The 20074-nt window shown below is 41.4% G+C and overlaps 1 protein-coding gene across 5 annotated transcripts; it reads right to left on the bottom strand.

The window, feature by feature from the left end:
* Positions 1-724: 724 nt before the first annotated feature.
* Positions 725-19664, bottom strand: LOC112789907 (phospholipase A1-IIdelta). Of its 5 annotated transcripts, XM_072232620.1 has the most exons (6): positions 19056-19631; positions 8623-8823; positions 7075-7817; positions 6892-6978; positions 5525-6760; positions 725-1706 (listed from the first exon to the last, which is right to left on the bottom strand). In XM_072232620.1, the coding sequence occupies exon 6, from the start codon at positions 1661-1663 to the stop codon at positions 875-877; it is 789 nt and encodes a 262-aa protein (XP_072088721.1). In that variant the 5' UTR covers positions 1664-1706; positions 5525-6760; positions 6892-6978; positions 7075-7817; positions 8623-8823; positions 19056-19631; the 3' UTR covers positions 725-874. The 5 variants fall into 5 exon arrangements, with proteins under 5 accessions (XP_072088721.1, XP_029152458.1, XP_029152459.1 ...); XM_029296625.2 differs by lacking the exon at positions 8623-8823 and having other exon boundaries at positions 19056-19659; XM_029296626.2 differs by lacking the exon at positions 8623-8823 and having other exon boundaries at positions 5525-6799; positions 19056-19659.
* Between the last annotated feature and the right edge of the window lie 410 nt (positions 19665-20074).

Below are 20074 nucleotides of genomic sequence, written 5' to 3' on the forward strand. Positions count from 1 at the left end.
GATAGAATCTTTTTTAAATTTTAAATTTTAATTTTTAAATTTTTATTTATTTATAAAATTTAAATTATAATAGAGTTGATTTATATTCACTAGTAGAAAAGATGTTTGCTATACTTTTCCATAATAAAATCTTTTTTTAAACTCAACAAGATTCAACCCAAATAATAGGAAATTGAAGGGAAAAGAGTTGATTCACGACTTACAAAATAGAACACCGTATCCATAGTACGGCGTGTTATTAGGACCACCATATCCACGCGAATTAGTCAAATTAATATAATTCAAAGAGGGATTATATCTAATTCAGTTAACTATTTCGTGACACACAATAAGTTTTTGAAGTAACATACGACGACGACAAATAATGTTATCACATTTTGGATTATGATTTATTTTGTCATTTTGATTACACAAACAGTGGTTGTTTATTTAAAAAAAATAGTTAAAGAAAAACTATAGACATATATTAAGAGAAATGTTTTGTCATTTTAGATTATGATTTTTTTTTAGTTTTTTAGGTTATCCCTCGATCGACAAATCAAAAATTAATTTATCGCAGATTTATATTTTATTCTACACAAATTTATTTTTGTCTTTGATGAGCCAAAATTTGAATTCATTATTCATATTGTTCACTATTTTCATTGTTTACTTAACAAAATTATTTTTTTTATATATTTAAATTAACACCGATTATTTTTCTATTTTCTTTTCAATAAAAATGTTGTCCTCTAACATTTTCAGCATATTATTATTTGTATTTACTAAATCAACACATACATACTCTCATTATTTTCACACTCACAAGTGCTCATTTACAAAACAAAATTAGTATAGACACTTAAGTTTTTTTATCTCTCTTTCTTATTCCCATTCAATCATAATCTTCAGGCACAGGTATGTCCTCCGCTTCTGGGGCATCCAGGACCCACTCACCATCGTACCTTTTCACCATCCCTTTATTCTTCTCAACCCACCATAACCCAGGCACGCGGTACTCATCCTTCAAAAACTCACAAGACTTGTTCACAAGAGCCAAGCTTCTCTTCACTCTCAACTTAAACTCACCATGCTTCCCATTCCACCCCGCCACCACATGCAGCATTGTCTGCAGGTTATGCCAGTCGCTAGGGTTCTTCGAGTCCTTCAGATTCGGCGATTTTCGCGTATCGATCTCGAGCTCCACGCCGGTATATTCGTACCCTAGCAGCCTCCCTGGGTAATGAGGAATTACGGCAATCACGTTTCTCACATGAAGAACCTTCAAGTTATTGAAACTCTTCACTCTCTCGTTGAATGCCTTGTTCCCAATGTGGGGTGAACCAAAAACGAAAGCGGCGACGGGGACGTCGGTGATGCCGTTTTCAACGAGGTCGAAAGCGCTCACGATGGACAAGGATGCACCTAGGCTGTGCCCTACCAGGACCACGCTAGGGTTCTCGTCTTTGTAGAGTTTCAACAGGGCTTTCACTTTGGTTAAGACTTGTGTCCTTGCGCTTAGTTTTGTGAATGGAGATTTTGGATCTTCGGAGGTGTAGATTGTTAGCCAACCCTTCATTACTTTGGGGACGTCATCGTCTTCCTCGCTGTCGCTGCGTCTTCCTCGCTGTCGCTGCTGCTGCTGCTGCCGTCTCCGTCTTTGGCTTTGTCCAAGTTTTTGCATTAATTAATTTGCAAGACTTTCTTCGGTTATTGATTAGATTGATCTAATTGATACACATGGGAACAAAATTAAATAAAATAAATTAAAGTTAAGTTCAATTATTTATGTGCTTGCAACTGGGATGTTTCATATATATTTTTCAATTTTGCTAGATAGACGGTGAAAAATGGGTTATGTCCTAAACTCACTAAACATAAACAAACCTAATTAAATTAAAATTAAAATAATTATAAAATTAATTTTTTTAATTTATTATTTACATTTTTTATAAAAAAACGTTATTTTTTTATATTTTCTCATATATTTTTTTTATCAGAAATAATAAGAAACAAATTTTATTTTATATTTTAATTATTATTAAAATAGTTCAATAATATTAAATATAATAAATATATAATTGTAAATATGATAAACATAAAATTATAAATATTAAATTAAATAATTAAAATAAATTTTAATTATTGTTTCATATTGATCAAATGAAACTGTGAATACAGTTTGGTATCTATCAGACTCTTTAATCTAAATTTGTCAGTATCTAAAAATTTTATCTCAAATTTAATTTTTTTTTTGTAGAATTTAATCTATTCAACCATTTTTTTAGGGCAAAAAACCATTATAAACCAATGTGCTGTAGAATTTACGTTAATAAGTCAAACTGAATATGGTTTCAGTAATGAGCCAGATCATATATTAATATAATTCGAACCAACTTGGTTCGAACTGCATTTCTTAATAATTCGAACTAGGTCAGTTCGAATTATGAGTTGAGTCTTCTTCACAAATCGAACCAGCTTGGTTCGAATTTCGATTGCAAGTAATTCGAACCAGAGTGGTTCGAATTATAGAGAGAGAAGCCGGCCAAAGTAATTCGAACCAGGCTGGTTTGAATTAAACAACTTTAATTCGAAGGAGGCCGGTTCGAATTAGTGGGAGAAAGAGCTCCATATATATGGTTGTAAACGTGAGTTGGTCTCATTAGAGGGAGTAAGATGGCTAGTGAGGAGAGTTTTGTTGTTTTGGTTCACCACAGAGGATCCATTAAGAGGAAAACTCGTAGCGGAGTAAAGTTCACAGATAAGGATCCTCTCTGTATTGTCGTTACTCCTACGACGAGCTTTGATGACCTTGTTAGATCTGTACTGATGAAGCTCGGTCTAGAAGGTGCGAAACGGGTTAAGAAGTTTTTCTATCGCATTCCAATCACGGTGCTCCAGGATACCGTGAAGTATGATTGTTTCACGATTAGTAGTGATGAGGACTTGCAAGTAATGTTTCTTTGTCGGCGGCAGTTTCCGGAGGTGTGGACACCAGAGTTGTTGGCAAAGCTGGTTGATGTGGTATCCAGCTCAGGGGGTTCGAACCGGAATACCACCACTTTAGCGACGGCAGCCGGTTCAAGTTCTCGGCCTGTCGTTGGTTCTTCCTCCGTCCCTGTGTACCAGCCAGTGGTCCAACCTGTCGCCTCCCCGTCTTTTGCTGTTGATCTCAACGGCAGCGTAGGCGACGAGGTAGGTTCAAGGGAAAATCTGCCGAACCCTTTACTGGGCGTTGCACCGCTTGGCGTTGGAGACGGATTGTTGGGTGATGTAGAGGAGGATGACGTCGAGCCGGATATGATTGACGATGACAGCGGCGATGATATTGGAGCGAGTGAGCCTGCATTGGCGGTATGTGGTTCTAGCTCTGGCACACAGCAGTATCCACCTCATTTTTCCTCTTTGGACTTGGATGCCATGAGGCAGGAGGGAGTTTCTAGGCACTCTGTTGGATTCGGAGCTAGAGATACGGAAGGGACTGCTGATCTGACAGAGTTCCAGGTTGGTCAGCAATTTCAGGATAAAGAGCAGGCCCTGTTAAGTGTGAAGACTTACAGCATCCGGCGAGGGGTACAGTACAAGGTAATCGAGTCTGATTATCGCCGGTATGTGGGCAAGTGTTCTGAGTTTGGGAATGGGTGCACATGGTTGATTCGACTGAGTCTCCGGCAGCGCAAGGGCATTTGGGAGGTCAAACGATACAATGGACCTCACACTTGTCTTGCCACCTCCAACTCGAGTGACCACAGGAGTTTGGATTATCATGTGATATCGACGTTCATTATGCCAATGGTTAGGGCTGATGCATCCGTCAGCATCAAGGTGCTCCTGAATGCCACGGCAGTAGACTTTGGGTTTAGGCCGACTTACAGGAGGGTCTGGATGGCTAAGCAGAAGGCTGTTGCCCTCATCTACGGTGACTGGGATGAGTCATACAACAAGCTGCCCAGGTGGGTGTTGGGAGTCCAGTTGACGATGCCTGGTACTGTTGCAGTCCTAAGGACTAGCACCGTTCGAGTTGGAGGACAGGTAGACGAGTCTTAAGCTTATTTTCACAGACTTTTCCGGACATTTCCACCGTGCATCGAGGCATTCCGTCATTGCAAGCCGCTAGTCAGCATTGACGGCACCCATCTGTATGGCAAGTACGGAGGAACGTTGCTCATCGCAATTGCACAGGACGGGAACTCGAACATTCTACCTGTTGCATTCGCACTAGTAGAGGGTGAGAATGCTGAGTCTTGGGCATTCTTTCTCTCCCACCTTCGTCAGCACGTGACACCGCAGCCGGGTCTGCTGGTTATATCGGACAAGCATAACGGCATCAAGGCTGCGCTTGAGGCTCCTGACGGAGGTTGGTTACCTCCATCTGCATACCGTGCATTCTGCATTCGACACGTAGCTGCTAACTTTGCCCTTACCTTCAAGGATAAAGACGCACGTAGGCTTCTTGTGAATGCGGCGTATGCCAAGATCGAGGTTGATTTGATTACTGGTTTGATATTCTGCGGTCTGAAGACCCGGCGATGTGTGAGTGGGCGAACCGGATTGATTATTCATTGTGGACTCAGCATCGTGATGAGGGGCGGAGATTCGGTCACATGACGACGAATATCTCCGAATGTGTGAACTCAATCCTCAAGGGTGTCAGAAACCTACCTGTATTGAGGCCAGCTTGAAGACGGCGAGGTGCTTCACGGTGACTTTGTATGACAGGGATAATTTTGAGTTCACCGTAGCCGAAACCTCTCCGACTGGTTCCTTCTCATTGGGTAGCTACAGAGTATCGCTTGCCGCTCGGACATGTGACTGCGGGTTTCCAGGCGCTTCATTTCCCACGTCCGCACGCACTTGCATGTTGTGCCTACTCACGGGTGAACTGGACCACTTATGTTCACAGCGTGTATAGGATTAGTTCGGTATTCAGTGTGTATGGTATGGGATTCACCCCTCCGATTTCGGAGGGTTTCTGGCCACCATACGACGGGCCTACTGTGATACCGGACCCTGACAAGAGGCGTGCGAGAGAGGGTCGTCCGAGGTCCACCAGGATACGAACAAATATGGACGAGGCAGATCCAAACCGTCCAAAGAGATGTGGCCTATGTCGCCAACCCGGACACACACGTCGGAGTTGCCCACAGTTGGGTGGATCGTCTCACACTGGGGGTCATTAGTAGCCATGTTCTTAGCGTTAGTACTTATTTTAGTTAAGTTTTATTGTTGATTTTTTAACTTTCATGTATTCAGCATGCTGCGTTAAGTAATGAATATGTTATGTATCACTTTGAGTCTTGCTACAAATAAATGCAAAATTTAATAAATAAATGTACATATTAGACTGTTATATGATGCAATGATTATAAAAAGTCACTAATAAATCCGGTAAACAACCGTTTTCAAAGTACAACTCGATGAACAAACAACAAAGGAAAACAGCTCTAAAATAACAACAAAAGTACATATGGCTGTGATACATGAATAAACCCTACGGAACAAAATACATGATACATGACTCATTTAAATAAATGCGAGCACGTACCGCAACAACGGGGTACCCGTGCCCGCTGACCTCTGCGGATAAACGGCTCCTCATCCTCGATCTCATCCGCATCCTCATCCGGGCCAGGCTGTGCAGGTGGCGTAAAATGGGCGGGTGCCGCAGACGGCTCGGCAACAGACTCTAATGCACCAGCGTAGGCGGATGGTGGGGTACCTCCCAAACTAAAATGGTCACCAACATATGTCGTAGGAGGCTCGTTGAGATCAACGTCTAACGGTGCCTACGTGCTGGATGTCTGACCACGCCTCCGGGCCGGCACGTCCTCCTGCATGATGGTGGTGATGTCATCCAGAAACTGTGCACCCCCGAAGTCCGCATCAAGCGTATCTGAGGCAAGGAATTCTGACCACTGTGATCCCAGAATAATCCATGGGGTACCCTCCTGCTGAGGCTGGTCATGGGTGGGTACACCAACGAAGTAATCTCAAAGAGGCCCTAACCCAAGTCCAGCGTGACCAGGGTCAGCCACGTCACCCATACCTGACCCATACCACTCACCTCCTTGTCCGCCATCGTAGGTACTAACACCATGAACTGCAACAACACATGCACCATCCCCGCCCACCGGACCATGCTGATCGTCGCAATCGTCGTCAGGGTCACGAGGACGGTGGTCCCCCCACCACGCCCTCTCCGTCTCCCTCCCTGGCCTCGTCGTCCGCCTTTTGCGGGACCGTCATCGTCATGATCGTCAATAGCCGCATCAAGCCACCTCCACTCACGCTCCGTCGTGTCCCCACACGAGCTCTCCTCTCAACCCGCCGCCTGTCCGGCACGTCCTCAGGCCGATCCATGTCAGGAACTCGCCCAGCACCCCTCTGTGAGGCCTCAACTTGAATAGGAACGGCTCTCGGATCCATCAACTGCATCTCCGGAGATAGGAACCTCTTTCCATGCTGCCTCCACCTATCGAGGAACTGCTGCGACGGTCCAGGGTCGGCAACAACATCGAACCTCAGCACGGTGTCCACACGGGAGTCCCAATAGAGATGCCACTTCTGCAACTGGTACGGGAACCATCGATCGCCGCCTCTGCCGTCCTTGGACATCAGAAAGTCGATGTTCAGGGCGGGATTCGGACAGGGCTACACACCTCCAAACTGCGGAAGAACCCTATCTATCTGATGCCACTCTATGACGGCAAAAGTAGATCAGCGACATCGCAGACCGCCACAACGCCATATGCCGAGGCTCCAAAGCCTCTGGATGCACAACCTGAAATACGTAGGGAGTTGTGTAAGGCATCCAGATAAACTGCACGGAGAACTCTCCATTGTTAGGGCAACTCATGGACCCAACTCATAAACTGTGGTTAAATAAAGAAACTTATTACGTAGCGTACTCACCTCCCTGCCTGTAACCGGTCTATCCTCAGCCTCCACATCTGCACTCTAGGACCCTTCTCGCTACCGGAAGGGTTGTATCCTGACCACCTGCATCATAAATGTGTGTTTAAGATTTGTAATACTTTTTTAATCAACATGGAATTATTTATATTCAATTGAAATAGAGAAGGCTAAGTAGAGTACCTTGACGCCAATGGCCAGCTGAACGTCTCATACCCTTCAGGCTTAAACCGAGGAAATCGTCAGAAGATCCAAGACTGAAGTAGCTGAAGTGGGCCCGCTAACTTGACCACATGTCTGTTCGCCACTCGGCACATGCACCGGTATAACCAGGCCAGTGCTGCAGAACCCCATCTGTAGGTACCCATCTCCTCCAGCCTAGCTACGTAGGGAAGCCATCTGATGTGAATGCAGTTGCCGGACTTGTCCGCAAACAGCTGCGTACCCAACAACATCATGATGTATGCACAGGCATATCTCCGCACAGTTTCGTCATCAGCTTCCTCAGGGCACTCACCAAAAGTCTCCTGAAACCAGCTGCAGTTCACTGCGTACTTCTGAACCTGGCTGGGAGGAGGAACCACTCCGAGCAACTCCTGGAACCACACCCAGGCTGGACGGCCACCCTGGATATAAATATGGAATTCTGATAGGCAGCCGCTGACGTAACGCCCGTCCACTGGCAAACCCAACTGGTATGCCACGTCCTAAAGTGTGATCGTGCACTCTCCGAACGGCATGTGAAATGTGTGCGTCTCCAGACGCCATCGCTCGACGAATGCACTGACAAGGGCCTCATCTAATCGGAACCATCTATCGTTCAGCCTTGCTAGATGGTATAGCCCGGCCATCTGCAAGTACGAAACATATCTGTCATCGAGTCGCATGCCCTGCTGCCGCCGCATGCTCCGGATGCATCGCTGGGGCTGCACATGACATGCACCGCATTGTTAGAACCAGCTTCATAACCAATGACAAACATAGCCAAAATGATAAATCATCAAGAAAACGTCATACTAAATAAAACCGCATAAAAATTCATGAACGAGAACCACATGCAAAACAACTACCATAGACCACACAGTTAAACCACTAACATAAAACAGCTAAACTAGAACCACTTTCATAAAACTACTTAACTAAAACCATGAACATAAAACAGCTAACGCAAAACAAGAATCACAAACCACTAACATAAAACAACTAACACAAACCACTAACATAAAACAACTAACATAAACCACCAACATAAAAAAATAAACATAAACCACAAACATAAAACAGCTAACATAAAAACAACTAAAACATACCACTAACATAAAACAACTAACACAAACCACTAACATAAAACAACTAACATAAACCACCAACATAAAAAAATAAACATAAACCACTAACATAAAACAGCTAACATAAAACAACTAAAACATACCACTAACATAAAACAACTAACACAAACCACTTACATAAAACAACTAACATAAACCACTAACATAAAAAAATCATACCACTTACAAAAAACAACTAACATAAACCACCAACATAAAATAACCAACACAAAACAACTAACATAAACCACTAAAATAAACCACTAACATAAACCACCAGCAGAAACCACCTACATAAACCACCAACTAAACCACAATCTAAACCGCATGCAGAATCTCTCAACTAAACCACCAGCAATACCACAACGATTTACTGCTAGCACTAAGTTATTTTTGTACTAACCTCGTCGTTGATGACCCCGACTATATGAGCAACTCCATCCAAGCGATATAACCGTGCCGGATCGTTCCCCATCAGCAGAGTATTCCGCTCAGGTCTTCGTCGGATAGAATCTGGGTCGTTTTCTCTGGGATTTGGTGGGATAGGGGAAAGAATGAATGGTTCGAATGAGGCTGATTTGAACTCCTTATATAGCCGAATCACCTGTAATTCGAACCAGGTAGGTTCAAATTATTAATGAGCCACAACAAGGGTAATTCGAACCAGGTTGGTTCGATTTACATGCAATGCTATACTTCGTATAATTCGAACTACCCTAGTTCGAATTATGTGCTTCATAATTTCGAACCACATTGGTTCGAATTATGTTCAACCTTTTCTCACCCTAATTCGAACTGCCTTGGTTCAATTTATTAACATTTGTAGTTCGAACCAGGCTGGTTCGAATTACATTAAAATTATCACCTGGCTTATTGCTGAAACGATTTTCGTTTTGGCTTATTTACGTACCTTGAAACTGCCATGGGCTTATTAGGGTATTTTGCCCCGTAAATTATTTTCTCCCTTGACTTATTTCTGTTTTTTGCCTTAAAGAATAATGTTATTTTACACTAAAAATAATAGTATTATTTTTATATTAGCCTTTTATTTTCAAACTCACTCATTTTTTATTTTTCATATATTTTTTTGTTTTTAAATGTAAAAAATGTGGATACCAATTTTAATATGTAAATAACAATTTTGTAAAACAAACGCACATATCATACCATTAATGGGTTATTATATATATCTTTTAAATTAGGTGTCCTATTCCAAATAAAAAAAGGGCAAAATACCCTAATAAGCCAATGGCAATTTCAAGGTACGTAAATAAGTCAAAACGAAAATCGTTTCAGCAATAAGCCAGGTGATAATTTTAATGTAATTCGAACCAGTCTGGTTCAAACTACAAATGTTAATAAATCGAACCATGGCAGTTCGAATTAGGGTGAGAAAAGGTTGAACATAATTCGAACCAATGTGGTTCGAAATTATGCACATAATTCGAACTAGGGTAGTTCGAATTATACGAAGTATACAATTGCATGTAAATCGAACCAACCTGGTTCGAATTACCCTTGTCGTGGCTCATTAATAATTCGAACCTACCTGGTTCGAATTACAGGTGATTCGGCTATATAAGGAGTTCGAATCAGCCTCATTCGAACAATTCCTCATTTCCCTTACCCCACCAAATCTCAGAGAAAACGACCCAGATTCTATCCGACGAAGACCTGAGCGAAATACTCTACTGATGGGGGACGATCCGACACAGTTATATCGCTTGGACGGAGTTGCTCATATAGCCGGGGTCATCAACGACGAGGTTAGTATAGAAATAACTTAGTGCTAGCAGTAAATCGTTGTGGTATTGCTGGTGGTTTAGTTGAGAGATTCTGCATGCGGTTTAGATTGTGGTTTAGTTGGTGGTTTATGTAGGTGGTTTCTGCTGGTGGTTTATGTTAGTGGTTTATTTTAGTGGTTTATGTTAGTTGTTTTGTGTTGGTTGTTTTGTGTTGGTTGTTTTATGTTGGTGGTTTAGTTTGTGGTTTATGTTAGTTATTTTTTGTAAGTGGTATGGTTTTTTTATGTTAGTGGTTTATGTTAGTTGTTTTATGTAAGTGGTTTGTGTTAGTTGTTTTATGTTAATGGTATGTTTTAGTTGTTTTATGTAGCTGTTTTATGTTAGTAGTTTATGTTTGTTTTTTTATGTTGGTGGTTTATGTTAGTTGTTTTATGTTAGTGGTTTGTGTTAGTTGTTTTATGTTAGTGGTATGTTTTAGTTGTTTTATGTTAGCTGTTTTATGTTAGTGGTTTATGTTTGTTTTTCTATGTTCGTGGTTTATGTTAGTTGTTTTATGTTCATGGTTTTAGTTAAGCAGTTTTATGAAAGTGGTTCTAGTTTAGCTGTTTTATGTTAGTGGTTTAACTGTGTGGTCTATAGTAGTTGTTTTGCATGTGGTTCTCGTTCATGGATTTTTATGCGGTTTTATTTAGTATGACGTTTTCTTGATGATTTATCATTTTGGCTATGTTTGTCATTGGTTATGAAGCTGGTTCTAACAATGCGGTGCATGTCATGTGCAGCCCCAGCGATGCATCCGGAGCATGCGGCGGCAGCAGGGCATGCGACTCGATGACAGATACGTTCCATACTTGCAGATGGCCGGGTTATACCATCTAGCAAGGCTGAACGATAGATGGTTCCGATTAGACGAGGCCCTTGTCAGTGCATTCGTCAAGCGATGACGTCTGGAGACGCACACGTTTCACATGCCGTTCGGAGAGTGCACGATCACACTTTAGGACGTGGCATACCAGTTGGGTTTGCCAGTGGACGGGCGTTACGTCAGCGGCTGCCTATCAGAATTCCATATTTACATCCAGGGTGGCCGTCCAGCCTGGGTGTAGTTCCAGGAGTTGCTCGGAGTGGTTCCTCCTCCCAGCCAGGTTCAGAAGTACGCAGTGAACTGCAGCTGGTTTTAAGAGACTTTTGGTGAGTGCCCTGAGGAAGCTGATGACGAAACTGTGCGGAGATATGCCCGTGCATACATCATGATGTTGTTGGGTACGCAGCTGTTTGCGGACAAGTCCGGCAACTGCATTCACATCAGATGGCTTCCCTACGTAGCTAGGCTGGAGGAGATGGGTACCTACAGCTGGGGTTCTGCAGCACTGGCCTGGTTGTACCGGTGCATGTGCCGAGTGGCGAACAGACATGTGGTCAAGTTAGTGGGCCCACTTCAGCTACTTCAGTCTTGGATCTTCTGACGATTTCCTCGGTTTAGGCCTGAACGGTATGAGACGTTCAGCTGGCCATTGGGGTCGAGGTACTCTACTTAGCCTTCTCTATTTCAATTGAATATAAATAATTCCATGTTGATTAAAAAAGTATTACAAACCCTAAACACACATTTATGATGCAGGTGGTCAGGATACAACCCTTCCGGTAGCGAGAAAGGTCCTAGAGTGCAGATGTGGAGGCTGAGGATAGACCGGTTACAGGACAGGGAAGTGAGTACGCTACGTAATAAGTTTCTTTATTTAACCACAGTTTATGAGTTGGGTCCATGAGTTGCCCTAACAATGGAGAGTTCTCTGTGCAGTTTATCTGGATGCCTTACACAACTCCCTACGTACTTCAGGTTGTGCATCCAGAGGCTTTGAAGCCTCGGCATATGGCGTTGTGGCGGTCTGTGACGTCGCTGATCTACTTTGCCGTCATAGAGTGGCATCAGATAGATAGGGTTCTTCCGCAGTTTGGAGGTGTGCAGCCCTGTCAGAATCCCGCCCTGAACATCGAATTTCTGATGTCCAAAGACGACAGAGGCGGCGATCGATGGTTCCCTTACCAGTTGCAGAAGTGGCATCTTTATTGGGACTCCCGTGCGGACACCGTGCTGAGGTTCGATGTTGTTGCCGACCCTGGACCGTCGCAGCAGTTCCTCGATTGGTGGAGGCAGCATGGAAAGATGTTCTTGTCTTCGGAGATGCAGTTGATGGATCCGAGAGCCGTTCCTATTCAAGTTGAGGCCTCACAGAGGGGTGCTGGGCGAGTTCCTGACATGGATCGACCTGAGGACGTGCCGGACAGGCGGCGGGTTGAGAGGAGAGCTCGTGTGGGGACACGACGGAGCCAGCGTGAGTGGAGGTGGCTTGATGCGGCTATTGACGATCATGACGATGACGGTCCCACTAGAGGCGGACGACGAGGCCAGGGAGGGAGACGGAGAGGGCGTGGTAGGGGGACCACCGTCCTCGTGACCCTGACAACGATGGCGACGATCAGCATGGTCCGGTGGGCGGGGATGGTGCAGGTGTTGTTGCAGTTCATGGTGTTAGTACCCACGATGGCGGACAAGGAGGTGAGTAGTATGGATCAGGTATGGGTGACGTGGCTGACCCTGGTCACGCTGGACTTGGGTTGGGGCCTCTTGGAGATTACTTCGGTGGTGTACCCGCCCATGACCAGCCTCAGCAGGAGGGTACCCCATGGGTTATTCCGGGATCACAGTGGTCAGACTTCCTTGCCTCAGATACGCTTGATGCAGACTTCGGGGGTGCACAGTTTCTGGATGACATCACCGCCATCATGCAGGAGGACGTGCCGGCCCGAAGGCATGGTCAGACATCCAGCACGCAGGCACCGTTAGTCGTTGATCTCAACGAGCCTCCTACGGCATATGTTGGTGACCATTTTGGTTTGGGAGGTACCCCACCATCCGCCTACGCTGGTGCATCAGAGTCTGTTGCCGAGCCGTCTGCGGCACCCGCCCATTTTACGCCACCTGCACAGCCTGGCCCGGATGAAGATGCGGATGAGATCGAGGATGAAGAGCCGTTTATCCGCAGAGGTCAGCGAGCACGGGTACCTCGTCGTTGCGGTACGTGCTCGCATTTATTTAAATGAGTCATGTATCATGTATTTTGTTCCGTAGGGTTTATTCATGTATCACAGCCATATGTACTTTTGTTGTTATTTTAGAGCTGTTTTCCTTTGTTGTTTGTTCATCGAGTTGTACTTTGAAAACGGTTGTTTACCGGATTTATCAGTAACTATTTATAATCATTGCATCATATAATAGTCTAATATGTACATTTATTTATTAAATTTTGCATTTATTTGTAGCAAGACTCAAAGTGATACATAACATATTCATTACTTAACGCAGCATGCTGAATACATGAAAGTTAAAAAATCAACAATAAAACTTAACTAAAATAAGTACTAACGCTAAGAACATGGCTACTAATGGCCCCTAGTGTGAGACGATCCACCCAACTGTGGGCAACTCCGACGTGTGTGTCCGGGTTGGCGACATAGGCCACATCTCTTTGGACAGTTTGGATCTGCCTCGTCCATATTTGTTCGTATCCTGGTGGACCTCGGACGACCCTCTCTCGCATGCCTCTTGTCAAGGTCCGGTATCACAGTAGGCCTGTCGTATGGTGGCCAGAAACCCTCCGGAATCGGAGGGGTGAATCCCATACGATACACACTGAATACCGAACTAATCCTATACACGCTGTGAACATAAGTGGTCCAGTTCACCAGTGAGTAGGCACAACATGCAAGTGCGCGCGAACATGGGAAATAAAGCGCCTGGAAGTACCCGCAGTCACATGTCCGAGCGGCAAGCGATACTCTGTAGCTACCCAATGAGAAGGAACCAGTCAGAATGGTTTCGGCTACGGTGAACTCGGAATTATCCCTGTCATACAAAGTCACCGTGAAGCACATCGCCGTCTTCAAGTTGGCCTCAATACACTTGTCCAAGTGCTGAGTGAATTGTTGTCCGATTCCCATCTGGGTCTCAGCCTCTCTCCCCTTGCGAACAAAAAGTTCCGCAAGCCTACCATATGTTGCCTTCACCAATGAGGATACATGTAGGTTTCTGACACCCTTGAGGATTGAGTTCACACACTCGGAGATATTCGTCGTCATGTGACCGAATCTCCGCCCCTCGTCACGATGCTGAGTCCACAAGGAATAATCAATCCGGTTCGCCCACTCACACATCGCCGGGTCTTCAGACCGCAGAATATCAAACCAGTAATCAAACTCAACCTCGATCTTGGCATACGCCGCATTCACAAGAAGCCTACGTGCGTCTTTGCCCTTGAAAGTAAGGGCAAAGTTAGCAGCTACGTGTCGAATGCAGAATGCACGGTATGCAGATGGGGGTAACCAACCTCCGTCAGGAGCCTCAAGCGCAGCCTTGATGTCGTTATGCATGTCCGATATAACCAGGAGACCCGGCTACGGTGTCACGTGCTGACGAAGGTGGGAGAGAAAGAATGCCCAAGACTGAGCATTCTCACCCTCTACTAGTGCGAATGCAACAGGTAGAATGTTCGAGTTCCCGTCCTGTGCAATTGCGATGAGCAACGTTCCTCCGTACTTACCATATAGATGGGTGCCGTCAATGCTGACTAGCGGCTTGCAATGACGGAATGCCTCGATGCACGGTGAAAATGTCCAGAAAAGTTTGTGAAAATAAGCTTGAGACTCGTCTACCTGTCCTCCAACTCGAACGGGGCTAGTCCTTAGGACTGTAACAGTACCAGGCATCGTCAACTGGACTCCCAACACCCACCTGGGCAGCTCATTGTATAACTCATCCCAGTCACCGTAGATGAGGGCAACAGCCTTCTGCTTAGCCATCCAGACCCTCCTGTAAGTCGGCCTAAACCCAAAGTGTGCTGCCGTGGCATTCAGGAGCACCTTGATGCTGACGGATGCATCAGCCCTAACCATTGGCATAATGAACGCCGATATCACATGATAATCCAAACTCCTGTGGTCACTCGAGATGGAGGTGGCAAGACAAGTGTGAGGTCCATTGTATCGTTTGACCTCCCAAATGCCCTTGCGCTGTCGGAGACTCAGTCAAATCAACCATGTGCACCCATTCCCAAACTCAGAACACTTGCCCACATACAGGCGATAATCAGACTCGATTACCTTATACTGTACCCCTCGCCGGATGCTGTAAGTCTTCACACTTAACAGGGCCTGCTCTTTATCCTGAAATTGCTGACCAACCTGGAACTCTGTCAGACCAGCAGTCCTTTCTGCATCTCTAGCTCCGAATCCAACAGAGTGCCCAGAAACCCCCTCTTGCCTCATGGCATCCAAGTCCAAAGAGGAAAAATGAGGTGGATACTGCTGTGTGCCAGAGCTAGAACCACCTACCGCCAATGTAGGCTCACTCGCTCCAATATCATCGCCGCTGTCATCGTCAATCATATCCGGCTTGACGTCATCCTCCTCTACATCACCCAACAATCCGTCTCCAACGCCAAGCGGTGCAACGCCCAGTAAAGGGTTCGGCGGATTTTCCCTTGAACCTACCTCGTCGCCTACGCTGCTGTTGAGATCAACAGCAAAAGACGGGGAGGCGACAGGTTGGATCACTGGCTGGTACACAGGGACGGAGGAAGAACCAACGGGAGGCCGAGAACTAGAACCGGCTGCCGTTGCTAAAGTGGTGGTATTCCGGTTCGAACCCCCTGAGCTGGATACCACATCAACCAGCTTTGCCAACAACTCTGGTGTCCTCACCTCCGGAAACTGCCGCCGACAAAGAAACATTACTTGCAAGTCCTCATCGCTACTAATCGTGAAACAATCATACTTCACGGTATCCTGGAGCACGCTTCATCAGTACAGATCTAACAAGGTCATCAAAGCTCGTCGTAGGAGTAACGACAATACAGAGAGGATCCTTATCTGTGAACTTTACTCCGCTACGAGTTTTCCTCTTAATGGATCCTCTGTGGTGAACCAAAACAACAAAACTCTCCTCACTAGCCATCTTACTCCCTCTAATGAGACCAACTCACGTTTACAGCCATATATATAGAGCTCTTTCTCCCACTAATTCGAACCGGCCTCCTTCGAATTAAAGTTGTTTAATTCAAACCAGCCTGGTTCGAATTACTTTGGCCGGCTTCTCTCTCTATAATTCGAACCACTCTGGTTCGAATTACTTGCAATCGAAGTTCGAACCAAGCTGGTTCGATTTGTGAAGAAGACTCAACTCATAATTCGAACTGACCTAGTTCGAATTATTAAGAAATGCAGTTCGAACCAAGTTGGTTCGAATTATATTAATATATGATCTGCCTCATTACTGAAACCATATTCAGTTTGGTTTATTAACGTAAATTCTACAGCACATTGGCTTATAATGGTTTTTTGCCTTAATTTACATGAATCAGCCAAAACAAAAACTGCTTCATGAATCCACCAATGCACGTTTATATGTAGTTCGAACCAGCTCCATTTCTACATAATTCGAACCAGCTTGGTTAATTCGAACCAGCTTGGTTCGAATTACACACAAACATACGCACACACTAATTCGAACCAGCTTGGTTCGAATTACACATAGTAATTCATGGTATAATTCGAATTATGCTGTTAAAAAATTAATAACTTATTAAAAAATTTTATTAAAAAATTTATTAAAAAATTAATAATTTAAAAATTAAAAAAATATATTTTTTATTTCATACATTAAAAAAAAGCTAACAAAATATTTAATTACGAGACTTTTTTAAAATATTAATGAGCTATCAATTCGAATTCCATACAATATTTTTCTGTCCATTTTTAATAGCTCATGAACATTTTTTAATAATTTTTTTTAATAATTTTTTTTAAATTATACTACAAAAAATATTTGATGCTATGCAAAACAATTTAAAAAATGGCTTAAAAAATGTTAAAAGTACTATAAAAATTTGTAATGTTATAATAACTTAGGTAAATATATGCATGTACTCAACTTTTAAATAAAATATTCTACATAGTCAATAATAATTTAGAAATGAAAAAAAATATTTTATTCCATATAAAATAATTAATAAATATATTTTATTCTATACAAAATAATTTTAAAAAATGGATTAAAAGATGTTATGAGTATTATAAAAATTTATAATATTCTAGTGATTTAGGTAAATACATGATAAAAATATTTTTTCTTTAATTTCTAAATTATTAGTGACTATATAGAGTATTTCTTTAATATCCTAAGTCATTAGGACATTACAAATTTTTATAGTACTTCTAACATTTTTTAAGCCATTTTTTAAATTATTTTGCATAGAATAAAATATTTTTTTGTGGTATAATTTTGAATAAATTTATTAAAAAAATATTCATGAGCTATCAATAATGGGCAGAAGAGTATTGTATAGAATTCGAATTGCTCACCATATAATTTGAATATTTGAACTTCCCCATGCGTAATTCGAATCATGTAATATCTCACCATATAATTTAAATAATTTTATTAAAAAATTATCATGAATATTTTTAATAAATTTATTTAAATTATACTACAAAAAATATTTTATTCTATGCAAAATAATTTAAAAATATTTTTATCATGTATTTACCTAAATCACTAGAATATTACAAACTTTTATAATACTCATAACATCTTTTAAATTATTTTTTAAAATTATTTTGTATAGAATAAAATATATTTTTTTAATTTTTAAATTATTAATTTTTTTAATAAATTATTTATTTTTTAACAGCATAATTCGAATTATACCATGTAATTCGAACCAAGTTGGTTCGAATTAGTATGTGTGTGTTTGTGTGTAATTCGCTGGTTCGAATTATGTAGAAATGGAATTCGAATCAAGCTGGTTCGAATTACATATAAATATGCATTGGTGAATTCATGAAACAGTTTTTGTTTTGGGTGATTTACGTAAATTATTTTCTTCCTTGACTTATTTCTGTTTTTTGCCCTATTCTTTACATATTTTAAATATATATTTTATATTTTAATATGTATTTTATATAAATAATAAATAATAACATAATTAGTTTACGACATATACATTGTATTTATACCAAAACGATTAAGACACCAAAAAAAATGCCAAAACTATTACTACAAATATTTCCACGGAACTAAAGCCGTCCTGCATATTCAATACCGAATTGCAAAACAGAATATTTTTGCTTACGTAAAAGAGTCTTCATCAGAAATTCTTTTCCTCTTATAACCCAAAAATAAAATAGAAAATCGAAAAGAAAAGAAAAATTATTTTATTGGAAATAAACGTGCTAGTGTATATTTGCCTATTTAGATTTGCGTTTATTAAATCGAATGAAATTAATTTTATAAAATTGATTTTGGATAAAAATAAATTTGTGTCAATATAATTTATGTTCGATAATTCTATATTAAAATTAATTTTAAAAAAATAAATATTATTTAAATAATATTAGTTAAAATTATTTTTAGATAAATAATTATTAAAAAAATATATGATATTAAATTATAATAATATTTTTTTAAATATTTTTAATTTTTTCGTAATTTTTTAGTATATTTTTTATATAGTATTATTTTTAGTATTTTTGAAATTTTTTAATATATTATAAATTTTTATTATTATTATTATTTATGATTAATTTTTTAATTTATTTTATCTAATGAAATTAATAAATTATATTATAAAAAAATAATAAATATAATATTCAAAAACTATAATTATAAAATTATACACTATTAAATTAAAAATTAATAAAAAACAAAATAATAAATAATAAAAAAGAATTTATATAAAAAAATAATAAAAATTTTATTAATAAAATAATAGCATATATAAAGAATAAAGTTCCTAGAAAAATAGCCATGAAGTTTTCAAACCCACCCTTATTCATGCAAGTTCTTTTCCATCAAATGACTTTTTGCATCATCATATTTAAAAAAAAGAAATCAAAGTCGAACGATCCTTCCGTTTCTTTATTTAACTTTTTTTCTAAACAAAAAATACCCAATTATAAATTACTATTGCAATTTTAAGCATTTATGACGATTTCAAGCCCATTCCACATATATATGCAAAAATATAATAAATACCTTAAACTCTTGGCATTCAACAAGCCGGTTGCAGATTCAGGAGCAGCTCCAAACACATCAATCCACTCAAAGTCCCGGGTGGTGCCGTGCCACACAACATAGATCTCACGCCGGTTCAACTTCTTGCTGACCTCATCAATCGTCACAGCTATGTACCGGATCCAGTTGGACTCGCGGTCCCACGCCTCACGTGAAAGGGAGTGCAAGAAGCGCTTCGGGGACGGACACGCGCGCGGTGCCGTACAGAAAGCACGCGACAGTGTAACTTTCGAGATCATCAAACATGACTTTCTTGAAGAAAGAGGGCTTCCCGTAACGGCTGGAGCCGCAGTAGGGGGAGTTTTTGTCGTTGTTGAAGGCGTCATAGGTGGCTTGGATGAAGTCGCCGCAGCGGAGGATGAGGTTGAGGAGGTGAGGGTGGAGCGGGTCAAGGAGATTCTCCCAGTTGTTGCTTCCCAAGAGTTGGTGCCATGTGGGGGTTGTTGTGGAATCTGCCATTGGTAGTGAGAGGAGGGAGGGTGAGTGTCAGTGTGTATAGTAGTTTTTGTTTGGGTGGGGAGTGGGAGAATGTGTGGTGGGAAGAGAAAGGGACGAATGTCATGTTTATGTGGGGTAAGACTTTGATTTTAGTCAGATATGGTGGCTTGTTAAATAATTAAAGGGGTTAATGTTAAAATTCGTCTCTGAAAGATCACGTGATCTTTATTTTTGTCTCTGAATGATTTTTTTAATTAAATTAGTCTTGAAAGATAAACTAGTCCTTCCGTCAATTAGATGATGACGTGTCACGTTCAATGCCACGTGGCATGATGACGTGACACGCCACATGGTAGGTTAGTAACACGTGGCACGCTACGTGACAGGTGCCACGTGTCGTTTGACATATAAAAAAGTTTTCAATTAGTCAAAATAGTCCTTAAAAGTCTAGACGTAAGTCATTTTCATCCATCAAATTTTAAAAATTAGTCAAACTAGTCCTTATATAATTTTTTTATTTTTTCTTCATAAAATTATCTTTC

Source organism: Arachis hypogaea, chromosome 3 (genome assembly GCF_003086295.3).
Source record: "Arachis hypogaea cultivar Tifrunner chromosome 3, arahy.Tifrunner.gnm2.J5K5, whole genome shotgun sequence".
Classification (NCBI taxonomy): Eukaryota; Viridiplantae; Streptophyta; class Magnoliopsida; order Fabales; family Fabaceae; genus Arachis; species Arachis hypogaea.